Raw genomic sequence first — 24,265 nt, 5'->3', positions numbered from 1 at the left:
CAAAAATTCAAGTCCAAAAATCCCTATTCATTCGACTTTGTTTGTAAAATTAGAAATGCATTCTTCCCTCTCTGCAACATATCCTCCACACATGTAAATTTTGGTTGGGATGATAGGGACATGCCTACAAACGTTCAAAAAAATCAGAAATTTACAGACCACCATTCGGGCAGTTTTACCACAAAGAAACTGTTTTAACTTGTACAATATTTTTTTTTATTTTCATTTTAACAGCTGTTAAATGTTCTTATTATTATTCATGTGTAAATTATTGTCCTACCACTTCTGAAACAGCTCATGTGTAGTCACGTGGCACCTGTTACTTTTCTTAGTGCTGTGCAGGATTCACCAATCACAGTCATTTGTAAGATAATAATAAATAAAAAAAAAATAAGTTTCTGGAGATTACAGGGGCACATTTATATTGGTATCGTTCATCCAGTCCTTGAAATTCATAGATTTTTTTTTTACAACATTTTTACCAACATTTTGAATATTATCCTTGAAATACGTCCCTACCAACTTTCAAACCAAACCTACGCCACCCCTCAGACACATTTTCATCTGCCCCAATTAGGAATAGTGATGAATTCAACCCAGTGTGTCCTTAACATGTTCATCATAACCTCCTTTTTTATTTCTACCATAAATATAATTATTAACATCTACAAATGTTTTATTCTTTGCTCACAAACTGTGCTCGATGTAGTGACGAATCCTTCTTTGGAATCGGTTCCTTTGAATGCATTGATCGAAGTGAATTGCATATCTGAATCTGGCTGAACCGAACTGTCGGTAGGTTATCAATGGGCCCATATGCGTTTTACTTTAAAGGTGCACTCAGTATTTTTTTTTTTATTTAAAAAGTTTTGCTTCTAAAGAAATTAATAGTAATTTTTAAACATATGCATAAAATCATGACCACTAATATGAGATGAAGAGTTCAGTCATATCAGTAACCTTTTAAAAGCTATTTTATTCTACATGGAGCAGGGGTGCCTCATGGGGGCAGCCATGTTTGGATCACATATCTGCACAAATAAAAAAAAAAACACAAATATCATATTTGGTTGTTGTATTTGCAAGAGGCATATTCTCTTGTACACAATTGTGCAAATTGTAATATGGGTAACATAAGAGCAAAACAAAAGTTATGATGTGTATCAGTGTGTATCATGTACATTTAGCAAGCAGAAATATTTGTTGTGGTTGTGAAAGACATTTTTCCTTCGCCAAATTGTCAGAAACAATGCGTTTCTTATTTGGCATAAACACAAAAAGACACTAATTAGTGCTGGGTGCAGCGAATCGTTGAATCGAAATGATTCATTGAAACGAACAGTTCAAAAGAACCGACTCTCTAAAATGATTCGGAGCGTGACAGCCCTCTAGCGGTAGATCAGGGAAGTTTTTATTGAACGCACTGAACTCGCCGTTCCAGGCAGCTTTACAAAAGCGGTGGTAAAACTTTGGAAAGCATGGATCTCATTCCGAATCATTAGCAATACAAAGACTTTGGATTATATTTTTAAGGTAGCAAGTTGCCCTTCTTTTGGGGGAATTTGCAATGGCTCCTGCTAGAGGAGAAGATCCGAGTCTAAAGGAACTTTGCTGAAAGCAGCTCATTCATGGAGTAAAGGGAGTCGTTTGGGGATCATGAGTACAGGTTAGTTTCCTGGATGAATAAACATCAGCCACTTCTGTTGACTATGCAGGGGCGTGGGATATTAAGTGCAATTATGGTAAAATTTTTGCAATGTCAATCTGTTTCGAGAGTTTTTGTTGAAACTTTGTTGAAGCAGCAGCCTCATGTTTCTATTCTCTGTATGAGGCTAATCTTGTGCTAATGGGACGAATTCCCCAAACAAGCACAACAAGAAATGCCTGGATGAAGCAGGTAATAAAATATATTTTGTGTCTAATTTTGCATGTTTTGTATCATGGCACGTTTTCAAAAAAAGCAGATCTTGGTGGCCATTCTGTTTTCAGCTCATCCAGGTTTCCCCCCTGGATTATATGGAGATCGCACGGCTTAGTTTGGTTTGATATCAGCCTTCTGTTTAAACATTCATTTATATACTTTCCTCATTTATTCGCTGCTCACGCGCCCATAACCATTTTAGGACGAGGATACCTTTTATTTTGTACTTTATGGTCAATATGGGCATTGTGAATGAAGAAAAAAGTCCCGGGATTTTCTTTCCACGGTTGTAAGGAAATGTATCCGCCTGATGACTGCGTCTCGCGTGCCGCTCAAGAGTTCGCGAGCTCCTTTATTTGATCAAGAGCTTGTGCACGGGTCCGCGAAACGTCTCGAACCATTGCACGAGCTCTGTAGCTGCTGAACCCTCTCGCGCACTTAAGTGAGTAACTGCTCAGTCCGGCTGAGGAGGAGGGCGCCTCCGGGATTTTTGTTGGATCGTTTCCCACAGAATGGGAAGACTGCATTTCCTCAAGCGTGCATCGACAAATGTGATTTTTTCTTTTTAAAAAAAATGTTAAATACAATTTTACCCGAAAGCGTATGTCTCATGTAAATTTTATGAAGAATTAGCATTCACCTTTGATACATCTACATCCTCTTGTAACCGTAATATCTCCCATATGAAATATGGCAACACATGTAAATGTTAATTTGGGGGGTAAAAGTATCACATATGTGTACATAAATGCAATATATATTTGGAAATACTACGAAAATGACCGTTTTCACACAATTACAGAAATACTCAAACCAGCCCATCTAGCACCAACAATCATCCATGTGATTATCTAATCAGCCAATCATGTGGCAGCAGAGCAGATACGGGTCAGGAGCTTCAGTTAATGTTCACATCAACCATCAGAATGAGGACAAAATGTGATCTCAGTGATTTGGACTGTGGCATTATTGTTGGTGCCAGACGGGCTGGTTTGAGTATTTCTGTAACTGCTGATCTCCTGGGATTTTCATACAACAGTCTCTAGAATTTACTCAGAATTGTACCAAAAACAAAAAAAACATCCAGTGAGCGGCAGTTCTGTGGATGGAAATGTCTTGTTGATGTGAGAGGTCAACAGAGAATGGCCAGACTGGTTTGAACTGACAAAGTCTACAGTAACTCAGATAACCGCTCTGTACAATTGTGGTGAGAAGAATATCATATCAGAATGCTATTCTGAGTACGAAGCCATTTTGGTGGCACGAGGGGGACCTACACAATATCTATATAAGGCAGGTGGTTTTTATGTTGTGGCTGATCAGTGTACAGTGTATTGCCACATGCACACACATTTTACATATATTTCTGTAAATTCCTACATATTATTACAAGTATGCATGCATGCATAGACTGTATGTTTACAGATTCTTGATTTTTCTCAAGAATAGTGGAATTTAAAATATGTACATTATAAGCCCTAATAATTAACTATACTTTTATGTTTATAAATGACAATATATCAGATTTCTCTATCAGTCTCCTGTGAAAATTCTATAACATTATCTATCAGGGACCAAGTTTACATGCAAATCATTTTCAGATACAGTTCTGTTCCTTTATTCTGAAAAATAAATTTAACATGCTCCACATATATTGCAAATATATGTGGAGCATGAAGTATTGCGGTCTCATCCTCAGATTTATGTATTATGTGTTTTTAGAGATATTAAAGTATACATTTTATATACATTTTTCTGATAGATGGCAAAATCTTGACATCATAATGACTCAGTTACAGGATGTCACACAGTCCTAAAATCAAAGAATCCTCTAAATAACAACTAGTTTTGATGTTCAAATATATTCTGGGTTCAGAGAGAGGCCTGCGTATGGCTTGTTTATATGCTATATTTCAGTCTTGACCTCAGGGGTGATCTATAATCGAGGAGTGCTCTGCTGTTTGCGTTTGGAATGTATGTCTATTCATGGAATTCATGTTGCTCTTTCTCTGTGTGAGTTTATGTAGGAATGAAGAAACCGCCGGTTGCCCCCAAACCCAAGCTGGTTCAACCACAGAAACCATCTCCTCCCCCTATCGCCCCAAAACCTGAGATTTTGCTGCCCTCACCTTCTGCGATAAAGAGAGGAAAACCTGCTGTTGCCCCCAAACCATGCCTCACCAAAGTCAACCCTCTGGTTTCTCAGAAGCCTCTCCAGACAAGGCAAGATCCATACCATACCCAGCATCCTGCTGTCTCCAAAAACGGGGGTCCCGCTGTACTCCCCATACCCCTATCACATTACATTATACCTCCCTGCCCTCAAGGTCATCACCTTGGCAACAGCAAATCAGAGGGTTCAAAGGAAATAAGTGGAACAGCAGAGGTAGGTGTTGTCAAAGAGGGCGAGAGCCCAAAAGAACAGCTGTTCTACAATGACACGTGGGAACATGCTGCCCATCCCGAATGGGAACAAATACATACTCCCACAGACTCATTTCACACTGACATAGAGAAAGGGGAAGAAACACATACTCCTACACCAGAAAAGGACCAAGCAGGTACAGGAATACAAACTTTAGAAGGCATTAAGCATAAACAACATAGCCTTGTTGAACCCCTTCAAAAACAAGACCAGTTTGTGGAGCAGAACAAGACCGGGAGTTCCGTTGCTAGCTCCTGCTCCAGTGGAATTGTTGGCATTTGTGTCCCAGCACCACCTAGCAAGCCACTCCCTGTACCTCACCCGCGACGCCCTCGGAGGGCACTTCTTAGGCAGAAAGTTGTGGAAATTGCACCCTCGGGGGATACTCAAGCAGATACACTTGCAGAAATTTCTGAACGACTTCAAACAGGTACATCACTGGAAAATCCTGCCAACACTTCAACAACATGTTACACCCACACGGACGCACCCCTAAATACATGTTCCCCTAAAGAGGACACGGAAAACACGGGCACTGACTCTTCTCATAACATGGATCCTTTGCACACTATAGACTCTTCTCTCAGTACACAAACTGAAGACACGCCTTCTCACCTAGACTCCACCCATTATTCCACTCCGACAAATGGCGTGACTCTAGCTTACCTGCACACAAATGAGGAGGAGTCGTCACAACCTCCAGCCCCACCCCCTCGACATAAGTCCCTCCCACAAATGGCCTTATCGTCTGTGGATAGTCTACCTTTGCATTGTCACTTGGAGCCTCACAGTTCTGAGATTAAGACCTGTGAGGATGAGGAAGACGATGACGAAGATGCCGGAGCATATGGAGATTTTGCTCAATACCCAATAACCCGGAGTCTTCCAAAACAGATTAAGCTCAGCTGTGGAACACAAATTGAGGCAATAACCAAGACACCTTCAGATGGGGAGGAGAGGTCTCCGAAGGTCATGCCCAAGAAGCCCCAACGGAATAGCCTTCCCGCATCCACTTTGTTGCGGAAGCAAATAACCCCTCCGCAAACGCATATGCCTCCTCCACTCCCCCAATCCAGCCCTCCTGTATTCAGAGATCTCCCCGCACCTCCTCAGGAGAAACCATCGTGGCGGGTTGCCCTGCCTAGCATTCCTCTCTTTAGCAGAAACCAACCGACTCGCAGTAACAGCCAACCAAAAGCTGGAGGTGTGGGACCTGTATTCGTCAAACAGAGGGCAAAGTCATTTTCCTCAGCTGATCTTCAGCGAGTGGACAATGGTTCCGGATCTACTGAGCCATTGGTGCGATCCGAACAAGGACGTCGTAGTTTGCGAAAACTTTTAGAACTGCGCGTGTGTGCGCGCTTGCTTCCGAAGTTGCTTCGCAGTGGACAGTCCCTGGATTGCACTCGGGCTGATGCAGAGTACGAGGACCATAAGGACACACCCTCTAACCAGGTCGCACCTAGCGATGGGGAAGTAGCTCAGGGTGATAGTGAGGCGGACAGGGAGTTTGAATATGATAATGTATATGAGAGGATTCCAAAGTACATGAACCTGCCATGGGTTTACTCCAACCAGGACTCCGATACAGGAGTATATGAGGAACAGGAACCATGCGAGGTGAACAGGTGAGTTTGTGCTTGCAAGTGTATATACATCGTCATTAGTCATAGTTAATCATCATAATGGATCTGAACTGTCCTGTTAATAATAGGTTGATTTCAATTTACTTTACAATCAGGGTATGGTATCTTAGCAGGCAAAGTGAATGATTAGCAGAATGTAGCCATAGCCAAGTCTGACAATTATTGCAATACATATTTTTTTAGTGTTTGGATCATATCGTGTGGTGTCACATTGACGTGATTTGATTATTTCATATTTTATTTTTTTATTTTTTTGGAAGAATATGCTACCAAAACGTCTCATGCCAAAGTGGTTAATGAAGGGCAGGGTATACAGTGTATTCATCGCATGGTCGAGCACTTTTCATAGTATACTCTTTTTGACCATGTGCACATACGAAGCTTGAGTTCTAGATAGAGTGCATAATCGAGCATGAGCCCTTTATTTCATATTGTTTGTTGACATGTTATCACGAATAAACTCTCCTGTGTGTGAGTTTGTAACTTCAGTCGGGGACAAATAGTATACACCTAACGTGGTGATTGTTTGGCTTGAGTTTCACTCTATATCCATATCTTGAGAACATGCTGTTACCAAAACAATGCGTCCCCATGATAAATAATCCACAACACAGTTACTAAAGATCTAATACTTTATTTTACTCATTAAATGACATTATTTTATGTATTTATAATGTATATGTTCGTAAGATCTTTTATGTAAGTAGATTTTTTTACGTCACTAGCATATCTAACACTGCTGTGGGACTCTTGATCACCTAACCAACATGATCTCACAAGTAGGGCTGGGACAATGCGGCGACGTCATCGATGATGTTGACGCAAAAAATACGTCGACGCAAAATATACGCGTCGATTCGTCGGACCCAAAACAAAGATGGCGGCGCCAGAGCGTAGTAGCAACACGAGTGGCTCCTCAGACTATCAGAAGTGCAAGGCGGCATGCACTCGTTCCTCTAAACCTAAAGTATGGGAATTCTTTAAATTAAAAGGAAAAGATTCCGTGATATGTCGTCTTTGCAAAATGGAGATGGCCTTCCATTCTAGCACCACGGCAACGCACCAGCATCTGAAGAGGCGCCACCCGGTTGCAGCTGCAGATGACAGAGCACCGTAAGTTTTTTTTCAACTCCCCACTTTGCACTCGATGTTGGAGTAGGCTATAATACGTTGTCGACACCTAAACTTTTCGCTTATAGCTATTAATAATGCTCTTATAGCTATGAATGTCGTGAAAAATACATAGAGGACACTGACAACGCGCTGACAGACAGGACCAAGCAGGTAACATTTAATAAAGTCTCAACTTTCAAATTTGGTCATTCAAAGAAAATTAAACCATAAATAGGCCTACTATTTTGTGGCTCTTTAATGTGTCGTGACAGATTGCCTCAGTTAAAGCTGCTCGTGAACCAAATCATCTTTTCCTTGGTTAATTTATAGCATCAAATAGGCTAAACATGAATGTAGCCTACATCAGAAGGACTGTTGTTTTAACCGCGGAAAGATGTCAGTACAGTAGCCTACAATCCATTATTCAAATTCAAATCCACCGACATTAATCTTCTCTCTCCTGACTACTTTGTCGGACAAAAATGGCGTATTATGATTGATTGATCAGATCGCCAGTCAATCAAACTCCCGGCAAATGTTTTTTTTTTTTTACACTTTATACACCCCCACCCCCGATGAAACTGGTATTACCGGTGTTGTCACAAGTCGATTAATCAAATCGAATCGGACTGAAAAAAAAAATGAATCGTTAGATTAATCGATGCATCGAAAAAATAAATCGCTAGATTAATCGTTTAAAAAATAATCGTTTATCCCAGCCCTACTCACAAGAAATCAGCAGGTTGCTTTTGAAATTTCAACCCCAAAATCAGCCCCATACTGCCGAATTACTGACAAGTGCTATCCCCCATCATTCATTTTTGCATCATTTAAACCATCACATTAACCTTTCCCTCTAGTGCTACTGAAAGTGTGTTGCAGGAGCAATCTCCGAGACACTGTTTCTAGTCCCATGGAAACCAGAATGTAATCCTGTTCACAAAACTATAAAGAGCGTGATTCTGAGGTTGTATTTTTGCTCTAAAATAAAAATTTTACTCCACCGACAGACAGTTAGGTTAAGGGTTAGGGGTTAGAGTTAATAAAATATAAATTTCTGTTAACGGTATTATACAATTTACAACTAAAAATACAACTCGCTTTTGGCGCCACTCTGTGGACATATCACCTGGAGACTGACGCTCATGTGCTCATATATTTAATAACACTTCCAGCTTTGGCCACTGGGGGCAGTGATTATAATTTTGGTAAGCAAGTTTGATTTCAACAGCAGAACTTTCATTGTGTGATTTGTCTGCACATAACATTCTGCATTGGGGCTCCGCTAGTTTTGTGTCTGTTTATCATTATCAGCTGGTCAGATTTGCTACCACATTGGTTTACAGCTTTTACCAAGTGAAGTGGCAATAACCAAATTGGCAGCTGTGTGTGGGATAAAACGTCAAAGACTTAAATCCTGCTGAGCAACAAATATTTTTACTTGTAGCGTAGTTTGGTCTGTGTGGTCGTGTAAGTGTGTGTGAATGTGACTGCTGAATCAGGGAGGGTTACAGTCCACTCTTGGAGTCCAGGTTGGGCTGTTTTCCTGTGGGTAATTTTCAGTGGCCAGAGCAGGAAATGTCTAAAGAGAAGAGAGCTGAGCCACTGGAAAATAACCTTTCTCTCTCTCTCTCTTGCTCTGTGTTTCTCCCACACACTTTCTCTCAATCTCTGAATTTTAAACTCCGATCTTCTGGCTCATGATCATGCTTTGTCATTACAACATTTCCAACTGCTTAGCAATAAAAATCATGTCATGTCAGTAAAATACATGATTCATCTTATTCTGAATGCAAAAAAACCAACTGCTGACTGTAAAGCGTCACAAGCCCATTACTCAACACTTATATGCATGCATTCTCAAATCCATGCACTTATAGCAACCATATGCCTAGCATGTGTACTACATCTATTAAAACCTTCTTCATTGCATAAAGTGTTTTTTTGATAACACATGCACCACTATTCCTATTGCTCATATTTTGGAATATGGACTTGAACAAACCTAACACTAAGTATTACTAGACTGTTTGAAATTGCCTACCTCAATCAGCTGTATTAACTACATATTCTTACTGTGAGGACAATTGACTCTGTAAGCTCAGCCTTGACCTACATCATGCATTTGTTTGTCAGTGATAAAGACACACTGCTGGTGAAAAGTAACAACATTCTGCTGAATTTGCAGTTGTTTCCCAGATGAGAAGGACATTGAATCAAGTTTGTGGTCATTCGTTTGGAATGAGTTGTCAGCAGCTTGTCACCAACAAATATTTGACTTTACCAAAAGATCAAAGATTTTATGTAATGTATTGCTGTTGTGATTAAGGGTTTTAGCCCATATGATTAAGACCTAAACCTAGGTAAATCTGAGTTTTGTGGTCCTTGTACTGTAGTGTTTCACCTATATGAATTTAAGGCGCACCACCGCTGCTGAATTATTAGCACCACTGCTGCAATTTCACATGGTTCATTATGAATTAATATTAATAATTAATTAATTAGGTCATTAGTTTAAATCAATCCACACATAGTTAGGTATAGTCACTTGTTAAATAAGCTCTGGGCATTCCTGGTCCAGGTACACATTGTGTCAGGTCCCTAGCCGTTTAAGCTGTTCAGCCATTAAGATTGAATTAATTGGCATCAATTCATTTTGCCGAGCTGGCCAAAACACACTTATGGCACTTTTCCACTGCACGTTACGGTTCAACTCACCTCAACTCTACTCGCCTTACATTTCTGAGCTTGCATTTCCACTGCGGTTTAGTGCCACCTCAACGTGGGTGGGATTATAGGCTGATCGTCATAGTTGCGCCTCCTCTACTGCCGTGACATCATCTTAAACAAGATACAAACTGACCAAAACAAGAACATGACAATAACGCTAGCTGTTAGTTACTTGCTCATTGTGTTGCTTAAAGCAGTTGTTGCATTGTGATTTTACTCATGTGTAACAGTTAAATTGGCCTGGTTGTTTTAGAAGCAAGCTTCCAGTAGTTGGTCAACTAAATAAAGTGAAGCTTTCAAGCAGACTATAGTTAACATAACAAAACGTACCATCCTCCATCGTGGATCAACACCAGTCCAGGGCACACTCCCTCCCATTGCTCACCGGTTTAGATAGCGTCCATTTGGTCGAACCACTTAGACTTTTCCTCGATAGTTCTGTAGTCCCTACACTGTTGGTAGGTCCGGTGGTAGCCGTATGCGGCCAACAGCTGATACACTACCTGAGATACATTTTCGTTTCGCTCATTGCTAACAAGTGAACTGTCTGCACCTCGTTTATTGACCATGGCGTGGTTTTGCGCACAGCCATTTATTTTTCCCCAATTCGAAAGTCGCGTGGACTAATGATAATGTTATCGCTGATTATAACTTTAAAACTAGCGGGTGGATGTTGTGTGTCGGAAATCCAGTGACGCTGGTAGTGACGATTCTCACTGACCAATCAGTGATCTGCAGGATTTTGACGTCACATTTAGTATCGGCTTGACTCGCTTGGAACCTCGACCGAGGTGGTACAAAAAAAAGTGTCAGGTACCAGGTACTATCCACAGTGGAAAACCCAAAAAAAGTGAGCAGAGTTGAGTCGAGTTGTACCGAGTTGTACCGTGCATTGGAAAAGCCCCATTAGCTAGCATACACTCGGCACATCATGTTGCCATGTCACTACAGCACACTGTGAGAATTATTCTCTGAAACCCTCCACCTCTCCCGCTTCAGATGTCTAGATCTACTACACAGGGATTGTGTAGCAGCATGTCATATATGCTTAATGCTGCATGACTTGAGTTTGTCTAATTGTACAGCAGCAGCAGTAGTATGTCTACATGTTTAACTCTGCATGCCTGTGTATGATCTAGCAGTATCATAGTCTTTGTGCTTGCTCCTCAGCAGCAGCATAGCAGATCTAGTTTGCCAAAACCAACATCCTATCAATGTGTTACTCTCACATTAACATGCTAAATCTTTCTGAGAGTTGTCATGACTGAACCTAGGTCATTTAAAAAAGTAGTAGGCAGTATACTGTATTTTCTGCACAGTAAGCTAATATTCTATTCCAAACATTTGGAGTTTTCTGTTTGTATTGGGTTAGTGGCTGTGTTCTATTGGTTAATAGACATCAGGCATAAGCACTTGGAGTGAAACCATTGTGTGTGTGAAATCTGAATATGACAAAACTTCCCATTGGGGACATCTGAGGAAATTCTCATTCAGAAAAAGGATGCATACATATATATTTGTATTATTATTATTGGCTAAAAGTTTTCTTTTAAGGTTTGTCTGTAATTTGCTTTATATGAAAACATTAGAAGTCTATGATTGGCAAACGTGTGTGTGTGTGTATGTTATGCTAGTCCTATATTAGCCATTATCAAGGTAAAGATAATAACTTTTCAGTGAGATTTGTGCACCATCCAGTCTCTGTGCTTCCCTAAATATGCGATGGAGTTAAACTCATATTTTAAATATCACTCAGACTAATTGCCTAGGCACGATAGAAACTCCAAACTTGTGTGTGTGTGTGTGTGTGTGTGTGTGTGTGTGTGTGTGTGTGTGTGTGTGTGTGTGTGTGTGTGTGTGAAAGAGAGAGATTGTACCCTTCTGGGTTTGTGTATGGATGTGTGTGTGGCGTCTCTTTGCAGAGAGAGTTTATATAAGCTGTAAACAAGAGCAGCTCTGTCCTCCTGCTGCAGGAGGAAGAATGAGAGCGAGGGAACCAGAAAAGAGGAGAGCAAGTGTGTTAGAGAGTACTTTACCCTGTCAGTCCTGTCAGAAAGGATGACCTTGTGCAATTTGAAAAAGAAACAGTACACTAGGGCTGGGACGGTTACCGCATTACCGCAATACCGCGGTCACGTGACTCCAACCGCGGGTCTGAGCTTGTCACCGTCGTCACCGCAAAAAAACAAAAACAAAAAAAACATTGGCCTGCACATGTGTGCACGTTGTGTCTAATGACATGGATTCGTTGTGTCTAATGACATGGATTCATTGATTCTAATGATATGGATTATGTCTAATGATATTAGCCTACATGGATTCAAGGTTTTCTAAACAAAACTTATCAAAATATGGAGCAAGTTGGGGAGCGCAATGTTCCATGACACATAATAACATTCCATTTGTATTAGAGATGCGCGGATGGGCTATTATTATTTAATCCGCAACCGCATCACAAAACTCATCTGTCCGCACCAACGTTTTTTGATAAATTTTCAAAACCGCATCCGCGGCGCTGACTGTTTTAAGGTCTGAGCGATGCAAGGCGCTGCTGCCGCAAGGCTAGAAAGCTCTTGGCTGTTCTAGAAAGGAGACTGATCCAATGCAGCAAAGATATTTTAAAGGCTAAAGTCCCTAGTAGGCTATAGCCTATTGGCTATGTTGTATCCCCAGAATATCAGCAGTGAAGTCCGTTTCCGATTGGCGCACAGGGATAAAAATAAATAAATAAATAGTAACGCACATCGGCAAACCTGACTACTAGGCTACTGTAGCCTAAAATTTTATCATTTTGTTTTGAATTTTGTTTAAAATGCATTTTAAGATTTCTATTTATTTCTCATGTCTGTGAGGCAGTAGGCCTAGCCGCCGAGTTTCGGTTCATTTATGAGAGAGCTCACGCGCAAGAGATCTCATCGGCCCTTCCACGTCCTGCTGCTGATTATATGTCTGCTATATTTGCTTCTTATTTATTAATTCCAGGCAATTAGTTAATGAAACAGTGATTAAAATTAAGATACAATTTATACAAAACGAAATTTTAAGTTAAAGAAAGGCTTTCTACAAAACAAAACTTAATAAAGTGGTCAAAATCATGTCTGACCCATCTTCAATGCGAATGTATCTGAGAATAATCTTAAATAAGGAAATCTATACAGTGATTAGTTCATGCCAAATTACTGCTTGATGAAAATTTGACTATTTAAAATTGTGCTCGTTTTTTTTCTTCGGATGTGGGTGACAATATTTAAAGTCTGTCTATCAAAAGCGACTTCTGATGTGTGCGCCAAAGTCTGTCGGGGTGGGGGGGGACTTTTCAGATCCAATGTAATGTATTTAATGCGGTTTAACGCTATACCGCGGGAATATCTTGCTTTTCAACCGCGGTTAGAAAAAATCCATACCGCCCCAGCCCTACAGTACACACAAAAATAAAAACTCTTCCAAATCACCTGCTTATACTATGCCCTTAAAGTGTGCACTCTTTTTGTGATGGAAAAGTGTCTACTCTTCAGTGTGTAGCAAAAAAGGGTGCAGGTTTTGGGACATACTGTCACATCATAAAATCACATCTTTAAACCAAAGACCCTTCAGCCACATTGTTACGTGTATCATATAACCGTACATCGACCTGTCAATCATCCTGTTACAGTTTTCATGATACACATTACTCGTTTAATTTTTACTATCATTAAATTTTTTTTTTATAAAACATTTTGCATTCATATAGTTTTAATTAGTCATACAACAGACTTTGTTTTGCCTTGGGATATAAAACTCTGTGTGCTCTAAACCAGCTGACATATTGTTTATAGTGTTCATAGCATTCTTTGTTTAATTAGATTAACATTTTATTGATAAGAAACAATATTGAAGGTGCATAACATACACATACAGAATGAAGTTATTTCAAATTATATACCCCTCCCTCTGAACGCCCCCCCACCTTCAACTTCCAGACTGTGAATTAGCAGGGAGTAATACACTGATGCCTCATGACCTTTTCCCAAAGCAGTAATCACCACTCCCAGAGGATCTGCCTCTTTAGGGGGTTGTATGCTACTCCCAATAATAGTACAGAGCTGATGGTGCATCTGTAAATACCTAAAGAATTGAGACCTGGGAATCCCAAAATGTTGAACGATAATTTCAAAGGATCTCAACACTCCACTCATATTGGTCACTGAGCGTGTTAACCTCCCTCACGATCCAATCTGTCCAGCAGATAGGGGACTTATTAATACATAATTGTGTTCAGCCATATGCTCCAAGCAGCATTTCAATTAATGTTTGAATGAAACACTCTGGACAATTTTGTCCACACTGTGTGAAAATGCGAGATAACTGGGTTAGGGTTGTGCCGATGGACGATATCATCGTCCATCGTGATGGCTGACCAACATCACGATGTAGAGCCACCATCGTGATGCCACGCCCCCTTTTGCGAGTCTTGCTAGTGTGACTCACTAATCCTAGTCTCTTCTAATCCCTAATCATAGTTAACCTAAAAATTTTGCAGGGATTGCTCTGTAAATTAAATTGAGAATATAACTAATGCATATATGCCATTTTAAATACTGTAGTATATGCCAGAGACGTGACAGTCTGTGAAAATACCGTGTCAGGCAGGCTACACAAATATTGATCTTGACATTGTTAGCTTCTTGTCTTTTTTTTTTACATGTCTTACACTGTACATTTAGATTAAAATATTTTATGTTGTAGGCTACAAGAAAATAGCCTTTATTAATTAATTATTAGTAGTTGTAGTGTCTCAGAAAATCTTGCTCATTCTCACAGCTCTACACTGAAGCGGCAGATAAACCCAGACCAGCGAACGTCAAATAACTTTTGTCTGGTTAATACTTTTAAAGAAACATTTCCTTGGCCATAAATCCATAATGTCAAATTAAATGAAAGAAACAAGTTGAATATGAATAACACACATTTATTAAAACATAAAGAACAAGAAAACAGGAACGACACTCAGACCGAAACTCGGCATTATCATTTCACTTATAATTAGCAGCACAATTAACTTCAGCACAGGCTACAAAATAAATTATGTTATTGAAATATTGTAAAGTGGTCATATGAACTACACAAATGAACGTTTAAAAAATAATATGCAAAATCGAATAGCTCCGCAACGGATGGCGAAAAATGCGTAAAGAAGTCTAATATCTTTCACCATAGACCGTTTAAATTTCGATGTTTCTGGCCAGAAATACCAACATATTCACTTTATCTGGTTTTAATAAGCTGTGCTGAAGACCCGCTCTGATGGAGTACTGGTAGCACATATGCACAGATATTTCCGTGCTAATCTTGCCATGAACGGAAACCTTTTGTCGTTCGTTTTCCACCAAGTCAGCGGGTCCTCTTCCCCATCAATGGCCATTTCCTGCAGGTACATGTTCATTTCTGCCTCGACCTTTTGCTCATCAGTGAGCGTGGCTGTGGCTGCTCTCTTCGCAAGAAGGCTGCCCAAAGAGACTTTTTTTTCTTAGGCGCAATATATTAAAAAGCCCGGATGAGTAGGCTACTAATTAGTTGGGCTAGTAAAATAACGAAATTATAGTTTTTCAGTAGAAAAAAAATATCTATGTAAAGAGATATATTAAAATAAAAAGTGCTTAAAAGTGCACAACTCTTCTTAAGTGGAAGAAATATTTTTCCCCCTTACGTGCAACCTATTGGAAAGCGTGGATGAGTCAGTTGGGATAGTAAAATAACGAAATTATAGTTTTTAAGTGGAAAATAGTATTTATGTAAAGAGATATATTAAAATAAAAAGTGCACAACTCTTTAAGTGAAAGCTAAAAAAAAAAAATGCTTCACGTGTCGTGCAACCTACTGATAAAGCGCCGACGAGTCATTAGTTGGGTTAGTAAAATAACGAAATTATAATTTGTCATATCATTTTTGAAAATTATATGAAATTATATAACCCCCCCGTCCCGCCCCACCCCACCGACGATATCATCGTCCATCGCGATGTTTTACTGTCAACATCGTCAACTGCCAATTTAGGGGACATCGCCCAACCCTAAACTGGGTGTAACTTAACTTCTCTGGTTAGTTTGTTAGAAGGATTTGCAATGGCAAAATAGGGGCAAGGACTTCCTGTTCAATACAAAACCTGGGAGGGGCTATCTCTCAGGTGGAAGACCGAATGCATAATAATAAATCTAAATCTTCGGTAGTCCTAGCCCATCTTTGTCAATTAGCCTATGCAACTTACTGAAATGTAATCTGGGACATAAACCATTCCAAATGAAAGACTTTGCTATGTTATCAAATTGCTTGAAATAAGAGAGGGGGGCTTCTATAGGGAGGGATTGTAGCAGGTAGTTGAATTTTGGAATACAATTCATTTTAATAACATTTTAACCTTCCCAATCATAGATAGATGTAATTAAGACCACCAGCCCACATCGCTCGAAATCCTTTTTTATTAAAGGTTCAAAATTAGCTCTAACTAACAAATTTGCTGTGAAAAAAATATGCAAATACTCAATGCCCTTTTGGGCCACTGGAAGGTGCCTGGCTTAAAATCCATTACCGGGCAGTATGCTGTCAGAGCCAAAGCTTCGGATTTAGACCAATTGACTCTGTATCCTGAGAATTTAGAAAAGGAATTAATAATTCTGTGGAGGCAAGGCATAAATCTAGTGGGGTCGGAGACGAATAATAAAATATAATCTGCGTAAAGCAAAAGTTTATGCGCCACAAAATTGTCCTCCTTGCTTATCATGGCTGCTAATGCTTCCAGGCCAAGACAGGACAATAATGGAGAAAGAGGGCAACCCTGCGGGGTGCCCCTATCCAGAGTAAAATTATCTGAAATTAATCCGCTTGTTTGTACCGCCACTACCGGGTGTCTATAAAGTAACTCAATCCATCCAATGAAAGTATTCCCAAACCCATATATTTCCAAAATCTTAAAAAGATAATCCCATTCTACCATATCAAATGCCTTTTCAGCATCAAGTGAGATGGCAGCGACCGGAATCTAATCGTTCACCACTGATCACATGATAATGATGAAACGCCAAATGTTATCAGAAGAGCTGCGGCCCTGAATAAACCCGACCTGATCTATGTATAAGAGATGTCATAACTTTTATATATGTTATATGCAATTGTATGTTTTATATAATTAACATTATATTTTATAACATATCAAATATAATATGTTAATATTTTTACATCTAGCTTGATCAGGAAAATTGGACTGTAGCTCTTACACTCACTTGGATCTTTGTCCTTTTTAAGAATCAGACTGATCTGGGCTTGCATCATGGTTGGGAAGCTTTCCATTCTTTAATGATTCCGTATAAACTTCTAGCAAAAGTGGAGCCACTTCTGTAGAATAAGATCTAAAAAACTCAGCGGCAAAACCATCTGGCCCTGGAGTCTTTTCTGTATGCAAGGCCTTAATTACCTCACCATGCTCCTCCAAGTTTATCTCAGAATAAAGGGAATTTTTTTGCTCATTTGTCAGTCTAGGGAGTTCTAATGGTTCCACAAAGTTTCTAATATTGTCATCAGTAGATGAAGAAGTGGAACTTTAGAGATCAAGATAGAATTCTTTAAAAGCATTAGTAATATCAATGGCCGAGGTAAAAATTTCACCACCAGTAGATGTCGGAGTCGTGTGGTGCGAGGGTCGGATGTGTGAACAGCGATCTCTGCGCACTTTTAATCTCATAAACTGGTTTGAGATTCTATACACTCTGATTATTAACTGTTCTAGGAAGACAATATGTCAAAGAATTTAAAATCCTCTTGCTCTGGAGACATTAAAAGACACTAATGTGTTCAATCTGAAACCCCTGAGCAACGGGCCGAAAGCCCGGGAATCAATTTGGACAGTGCGGTGAAAGAAATTCAGTGTCAACTGTCGAGCATGTCAGTGATGCTGAGGATGGTCGTTGCTGACTAGGATCTTGCTGTAATATGTTGATCGATCACTGCCATGGAGACAAAATTCACTGAGATGGTTACAAGGTTGTCGGATGTTGAGAAATGGATCAATTATCTGGTGTAATTGGAGAGGGAATTAGCTGCTAATCTGCTAGCGACCAAGACTTTGAGTGTGTTTGGGAAAAGTTGAAAGTAACCGGCGCAACAACATCCGAATTGTTGGAATTCCTGAGGACAAAGAAGACAGAGATATGGTGAAATTCCTAGATGGTCTCTTCCTGAGTCTGCTCGACATAACAGGCTATAAGCTGGAAATCGAGCAAGCTCACAGAGTTCCGGCTCAGAGATCTGTTGAGGGAGACAGGCCCGATCAATTCTGGCCATATTTCTGAGATCAACCGATAAAGATCTTGTGTTACGTGAGGCGAGGAGTAAAGGATGGCTTTCTTGGAAGAACCACAACATTTTCTTGTTCCCAGACTTTGCGAATTCGACGAGAGATACGTAATCGATTCAAGGATCAACCACCAGCAGATTTCGATCAACCACCAGCAGACTTCACTTAGGGAATGGTAGAAAATACCATATATCTGTATCTGATATAGAGATATATCTAGCCAAAAGCTTCCCTGCTTTGTCCCCCGACTCAAATGATGACTGTCTTACCCTGAATAGCCAAAACTCCACCTTCCGTGACAAAATAGTATTATATCTGATCAATTCCTAAGGCCATCAGACAACATTCGTCGCTTCAGCTCTGCTTCGGCACTTTTAATATTCTTTTCCAACTTCACAAGTTCTCGTGTTTTGGATTTTTTGATGAATGAGGCATACTGGATGATCTGACCCCTAAGAACTGTCTTAAGTGCCTGCTAAGCCACGCCCACAGAGGACCAATTGGTCTCCATATAAACATTGATTTCAGTCTTTAACATTTGTTGGAATTCAAGATTTTGCAAAAGGGATACATTAAAGCGCCAACTATACAATTGATTTTTCTCCATATTTGGCAACATCTCTAAACTCAACAGGGCGTGATCTGAGACGAAGATGTTTCCAATTGAGCAATAAACAGATGAAACAAGGGACTTAAATATAAGAAAAAATGATTCTAAAATAAATGTTATGAACTGATGAATAGACTGTATAGTCCCTACCAGATGGGTTCAATAGTCTCCAAATATCTGTAAGACCAAGATTTTTACACATCCTGTGAAGCGTCAATGTTGCTCTAGTTGGCTTACACATTTTTCCTTTACTATGATCAAGGACTGAGTCCATCAACAGATTAAAGTCTCCTGCCAATATTATATCATGAGGGGTGCCAGCGGCTTGCAACATCCCTTCAAAATCTATAAAAAAGCCCTGATCATTAGTGTTAGGTGCATAAATATTAGCCAAATTCAACCTTTGCCCCTGAATTTCTGCTAAAACAATGACTCTTCCTAATGTATCCTTATTGTAGATGTTTACTTATCAATGTAATGACTCCCCTGCTCGTACTTGAGCCTGCAATAAAGAAAAAATGGCCACCCCATATCTTCCCAAATTTTTCAGCTTCCTACGGGGAAAGATGCATTTCTTGAAGAAACACTATCATATTTCTTATGTTTAAGAAGAGAAATAACCTTCCTCCTTTTTATGGGGTGACCCAACCCATTAACATTCCACATGGAGAGAGACAATCTACTCTTACTAACATTTTACATTTTGACATATTAGAATTATTTTTTGATTTTGTGTCAAAAAATAAATTATAAAGACCATATTCCAACATTAGTGCAACAATCAACCCCCGAACTTCCCCCAAAACCAAACAAAAATATATTTTGTGAGACAGAATAACACAACAAAAGATAATCTATAAAACAAACTCCAGCCAATAGACGGAATAAACACAAAGAACTTGTAGATTCATCCACATAACTGTCCTGAAGGTGTTCCTCCACAGAACAAGCTCCAGCTGCTACCAGAACCATCTCAAAATTAAAATAAATAAATATATTTTAAAATATTCAAACGAATATTCAGTAAGATGGCCCATTCGGCTGATTAATGAGTGCAACAAAAGACCCAATCACTCCAATGTCCTGCAAGAGATGTTCCACAAAACATACTCCATGCTACAAGAGGCATAAGCACCAAAAACGTGCAGATTTATCCACAAGCTATCCCAAACAAATGATATTACTCAAAACTAATTTCAGCCGCTAGGTATAACCAGCAAAAAAGAAACAAAGAAGCTGGGCCTTCCTCGGGCAGTCGAGTGTATGTTCAGTGAGACAAGCCCACTAAACAGTAAGAACCAAATGGCTCACACCAATGTTTTGATGAAGGATTGTGCTTGCTGTGGGCATGTAATTCTCTATGCATTCCTTGAATCGATCACATTTCTCTCTTGTCGATTTGGCAAATCCTGGGAAATAGAAAATGTTGTGGTTCTTCCAAGAAAGCCTTCCTTTACACCTCGCCACGTGTAGCACGAGATCTTTATTGGATGATCTCAGAATTTTGGCCAGAATTGATTGGGGCCTGTCTCCCTCAGCCGATCTCCGAACTGGGATCCTGTGAGCTCGCTTGATTTCCAGCTTATGGCCTGTTATGTTGAGCTGACTCTGGTAGAGCTCATCTAGGAATTTCACCATATCTCTGCTTCCTCATGCTCAGGAATTCCAACAATTCGGACGTTATTTCGTCGATTACGATTCTCAAATGCTCCAGTTTTTCCCAAACGTGCTGCAAGTCTGTCTTGGTTGCTAGCGGTTTAGCAGCTAATTCCCTCTCCGAAGACTCCAGATAATTTATCCGTTTCTCGACGTCCGACAATCTTGTAACGAACTCAGAGAATTTAGTCTGCATGGAAGTGATCGATCGACATATTACAGCCAGATCCTCCAAGTCTGCAACAGCCTTCACCAGCATTGCAGACATGCTCGCCAGTTGCCTCTGAATTTCTCTCGCCGCACCGTCCAAATTGAGTCCCTGGTCTGCGTTCCTGTATGGGGTATCAGCTTGAGCACGTAAGTGTCTTTAAATATCTCCAGTGCCCAAGGATTTTGATTTCTTTTACATATTGTCTTCATAAAACGGTTAAGAATCAGAGTGTATCGAATCTCACTGGTTTATGACATATAAAAAGTATAAAAAACTAGCAAAGTGTGTTCACACATCCAACCCTCCTGGTTTATGACATATAAAAAGTATAAAAAACTAGCAAAGTGTGTTCACACATCCAACCCTCACATGGCGTCACGTGACTCCCCCCAAGATAAGGATTATTAATCATTTATACCCATTTTTGATTACAGTATATGGAGCCACTTGATCGTTCGTAATATACTGAGCCAATCAGCATCTTCGTTCAACAGTGAGAACAAAGTAGTTACGTAACATTTAATGATGTTAAATGTTAATGCTGTAAAAACATGATGAAATAGAGATGCACTGTCAATATGCACCATAAAAGTAGTCTATATGACTTGAGTGCTATTTTTCAAGTCATTTAATAGCTTTGTGTTTGAATTAGACCTAAATTTAAGTTAAGTACATCTTAATTTGGCTTGCCAGGTTTGATGTCAGTGACATCTAATGCTATGTGTCTCATAACTGATTTATTCACCTGACCTAATAATGCACAAATTTGTAAATTAATTTCTGTCAGCAATGGAAACCATTAAACTTTACATTGTAAATATAAAACACAATTGAATTTGTGTGCACAGATATTTGTGCAGAAAGGCACAGTATGTTTGATTGCATGGACAGAAAATGACTTTGTGTTTTACGTCAGATGTTCGGGGAGCTGTGATCTGTCAGAGGATGGTTTGAGCTCTAATGAGGAAGAGGATAACAGCTCTAACTCCAGCAATGAGGAAATGAGCCAATCAAAAGATAAAGAGGTAATGCACTTTACACAGATGCACAAACCAGCATTGCCACATTCTAGTTGGTGAGCACATGCCATTTAAGGAATGTTCCGGGTTCAGTACAAGTTCAGCTTTCTCAACAACATCTCTAATAGTCTTTCAATTATTATATAATTACAAGCTACTAAAAAAAGTAGCTAACTTTATTAAAGCTATTTAAAGAAAAATATTTTTAGATATTGTGCTGATTTCAGAATTCAATAATATCACCTTTGCGAGAGCTGTGTCCGCATTCTCGGCATTAAGTCAAGCTTGTTCAAAGTGGGTGCTGGACTACGACAGGACTGTCCCGTGTCACTGATCTTGTTCGTGGACATGATTTCAAGGCGTAGCTGAGGTGTGGAGTGTGTTCAGTTTGGGGGCCTCGGGTTTGCATCCTTGCAATTTGCGGACAATGTGGTCCTGCTGGCATCGTCAGAGTGTTACCTCCAGTGTGCGCTGAGGCAGTTTTCGGCAGAGTGTAAAGCGGTTGGCCGGAATAGGGTGGATTTTCTTCTTCAGGTGGGGTGTGAGCAGCTGTCCCAAGTGGAAGAGTTTAAGTATTTTGGGTCTTGTTAAGGAGTGAAGGAAAGTTGAAGCTTGAGATCGATAGGCAGATCGGTGCAATGGCTGCAGCAATGCGGTTGCTGTACCGGACCGTGGTAGCGACAAGGGAGCTGAGCTTGAAGGCAAAGATCTCAATTAAAAGTCGGTCTATGTTCCAACCCTTATCTATGGTCATGAGCTTTGGGTAGTGACCTAAAGAATTATATCACGGACACAAGCGTCAGAAATGAGCTTTCTTTGCAGGGTGGCAGGGCTCACCCTAAGGTTTTGGAGTAAATCCACTGCTCCTTCGCATTGAAAGGAGCTATTTGAGGTGGTTCAGACTTCTGATTAGGATGCTTCCTGGGCACCTTCCTGCAGTGGTGTTCCAGGCATGTAAAACTGTGAGGAGGTCCTGGGGAAGACCAAAATATGCTGGATTATATCCCTTGGCTGGCCTGGGAACCAAAAGGCATTCCCCCTGGTTGAACTGAAGCATGTGGCCGGGGAAAGGATGTGACCTGGTCCTGGATAAGCGCTTGAAGATGACCAATGATCGGTTGACAAAATTTTATTGAACATAAATTTATAAATGTAAATGCACAAACTAGAAAACACCCTATTATATATAACTGAATCAAAATATAGTGATAAACGGCAGCAATACACTAAATATAAAAAAAGGCTGCGTGGTGCTTAAGTGAATCCGTGACCACGTTTACATGGACACCAGAAAGCGGTTATTGCGAGAAAAAGGTGTTCTGGTTTACATGCACTGTATAAACTGCATACATTTTACTGCTGTATACATCCATTTGATCATGATCCAATCAAATCCAATGGTTCACAACAAGTCCTGTTCAACATTATGTCCTACTGATTGTTCTGTTTCACTCAGAAGTTAAATGCATTATGAATGGCAGTTCTTGTACTTTCAACATAGTTGAGTTTAAATATCAATTTGGAGGCAGATTCCTTTCTTAAAAAAAGGTGTGACTTCAAACACTTATGGATACATCAGTCTCGAGTAGGCACGTCCAGCAGACGGTCTGTCTGGAGATAATCCTGAGAGACCCCCAGACACACCCCGATCTGAGAAACGGTCCTTCCACTCAAACTTTGTTTTAGTGTTGAGACAGACACACGATCCAAATAAAGACTGCAACCTCTCACTAGCCCAAAACAACATCAGCCAGCCAGCTACCCACACACACACACAAACACACAGATGGGAGTTACAGGGCGTTTGTTTTGATATGAGGCTCTATATTGTCTGTAATCATGGTTGGATGCAGCAACTGTGTAAGTTAATGGCACTGTAACGAATATCAGTTTGAGATCATAACTGCATTTAATGTGTGTTTCTGTAGGAGATAGAGAGGGCAAAGAAGAACAAGGTGGTCCACATCGCCATGGAGATCATGAGCTCAGAGAAAGTGTAAGTGTTGTGATATTAGTGATACTTCATGACGATCTGTTCATTTGTGCTGTGTATATTAACACATTCCATATTTTTGTGGTGACTGCTTGCACAGAGTATTTATTTTTCTGTTCCTGAGTTTGCTTTCATTGTGTCTGTGTGTCTTCCACAGATTTGTGGATGTTCTAAAGCTGCTTCACATTGTAAGTCATCACTGTTCTCACTGTTTCCAGATTTTAATCAGAGAAAAATTGTTTACAATAGAACTGTGTTAGATTTTGTGTAATTGTAGAACATTATATACAATATTTGATTCTCACGGGACACACATACACTGACACCTGTCTGAGTATTTCTGGACTTTAATGAGTAGATATGTGATGAATGCAAGACTAGGATGAGCAAAAGTTCATGATTGAATATAACGAAAAGGCAGTCAGGTATTGTGTTTTGCAGGCAAAAAATGAAGCCAATTTTAGGGCTGTTAGATCCATCTGCTCTATTTTGAATTGTCGGTCAATGTACATATGAGACAGCTTTTGGAGGGTCTAACTGGTTTTCAGCATCATAAACACTGTGTTTTTAAGACTCTGGGTCAAGTTAAAAGAAGTTGAAACGTTGAAAAGCACT

General features: G+C 39.9%; 1 protein-coding gene across 2 annotated transcripts in view; it reads left to right on the top strand.

The window, feature by feature from the left end:
* The first annotated feature begins 1,436 nt into the window (after positions 1 to 1,436).
* The window catches only part of fgd6 (FYVE, RhoGEF and PH domain containing 6), a 44,694-nt gene continuing 21,865 nt past the window's right edge, over positions 1,437 to 24,265 (top strand). Inside the window, exons 1-5 of one of the 2 annotated variants that reach the window (XM_052121172.1) lie at positions 1,437 to 1,666; positions 3,949 to 5,974; positions 21,555 to 21,663; positions 23,586 to 23,653; positions 23,808 to 23,838. In XM_052121172.1, coding sequence (XP_051977132.1) covers positions 1,657 to 1,666; positions 3,949 to 5,974; positions 21,555 to 21,663; positions 23,586 to 23,653; positions 23,808 to 23,838 — 2,244 coding nt within the window. In that variant the 5' untranslated portion in view covers positions 1,437 to 1,656. Of the gene's footprint in view, positions 1,667 to 1,784; positions 1,898 to 3,948; positions 5,975 to 21,554; positions 21,664 to 23,585; positions 23,654 to 23,807; positions 23,839 to 24,265 lie in introns of those variants that run through there. The other variant, XM_052121173.1, reaches the window with a different exon arrangement.

The sequence above is a fragment of the Xyrauchen texanus genome, chromosome 47 (assembly GCF_025860055.1).
Source record: "Xyrauchen texanus isolate HMW12.3.18 chromosome 47, RBS_HiC_50CHRs, whole genome shotgun sequence".
Classification (NCBI taxonomy): Eukaryota; Metazoa; Chordata; class Actinopteri; order Cypriniformes; family Catostomidae; genus Xyrauchen; species Xyrauchen texanus.
The sequence above is the reverse complement of the archived record's forward strand: the minus strand, read 5'-3'. Positions and strand labels throughout refer to the sequence as shown.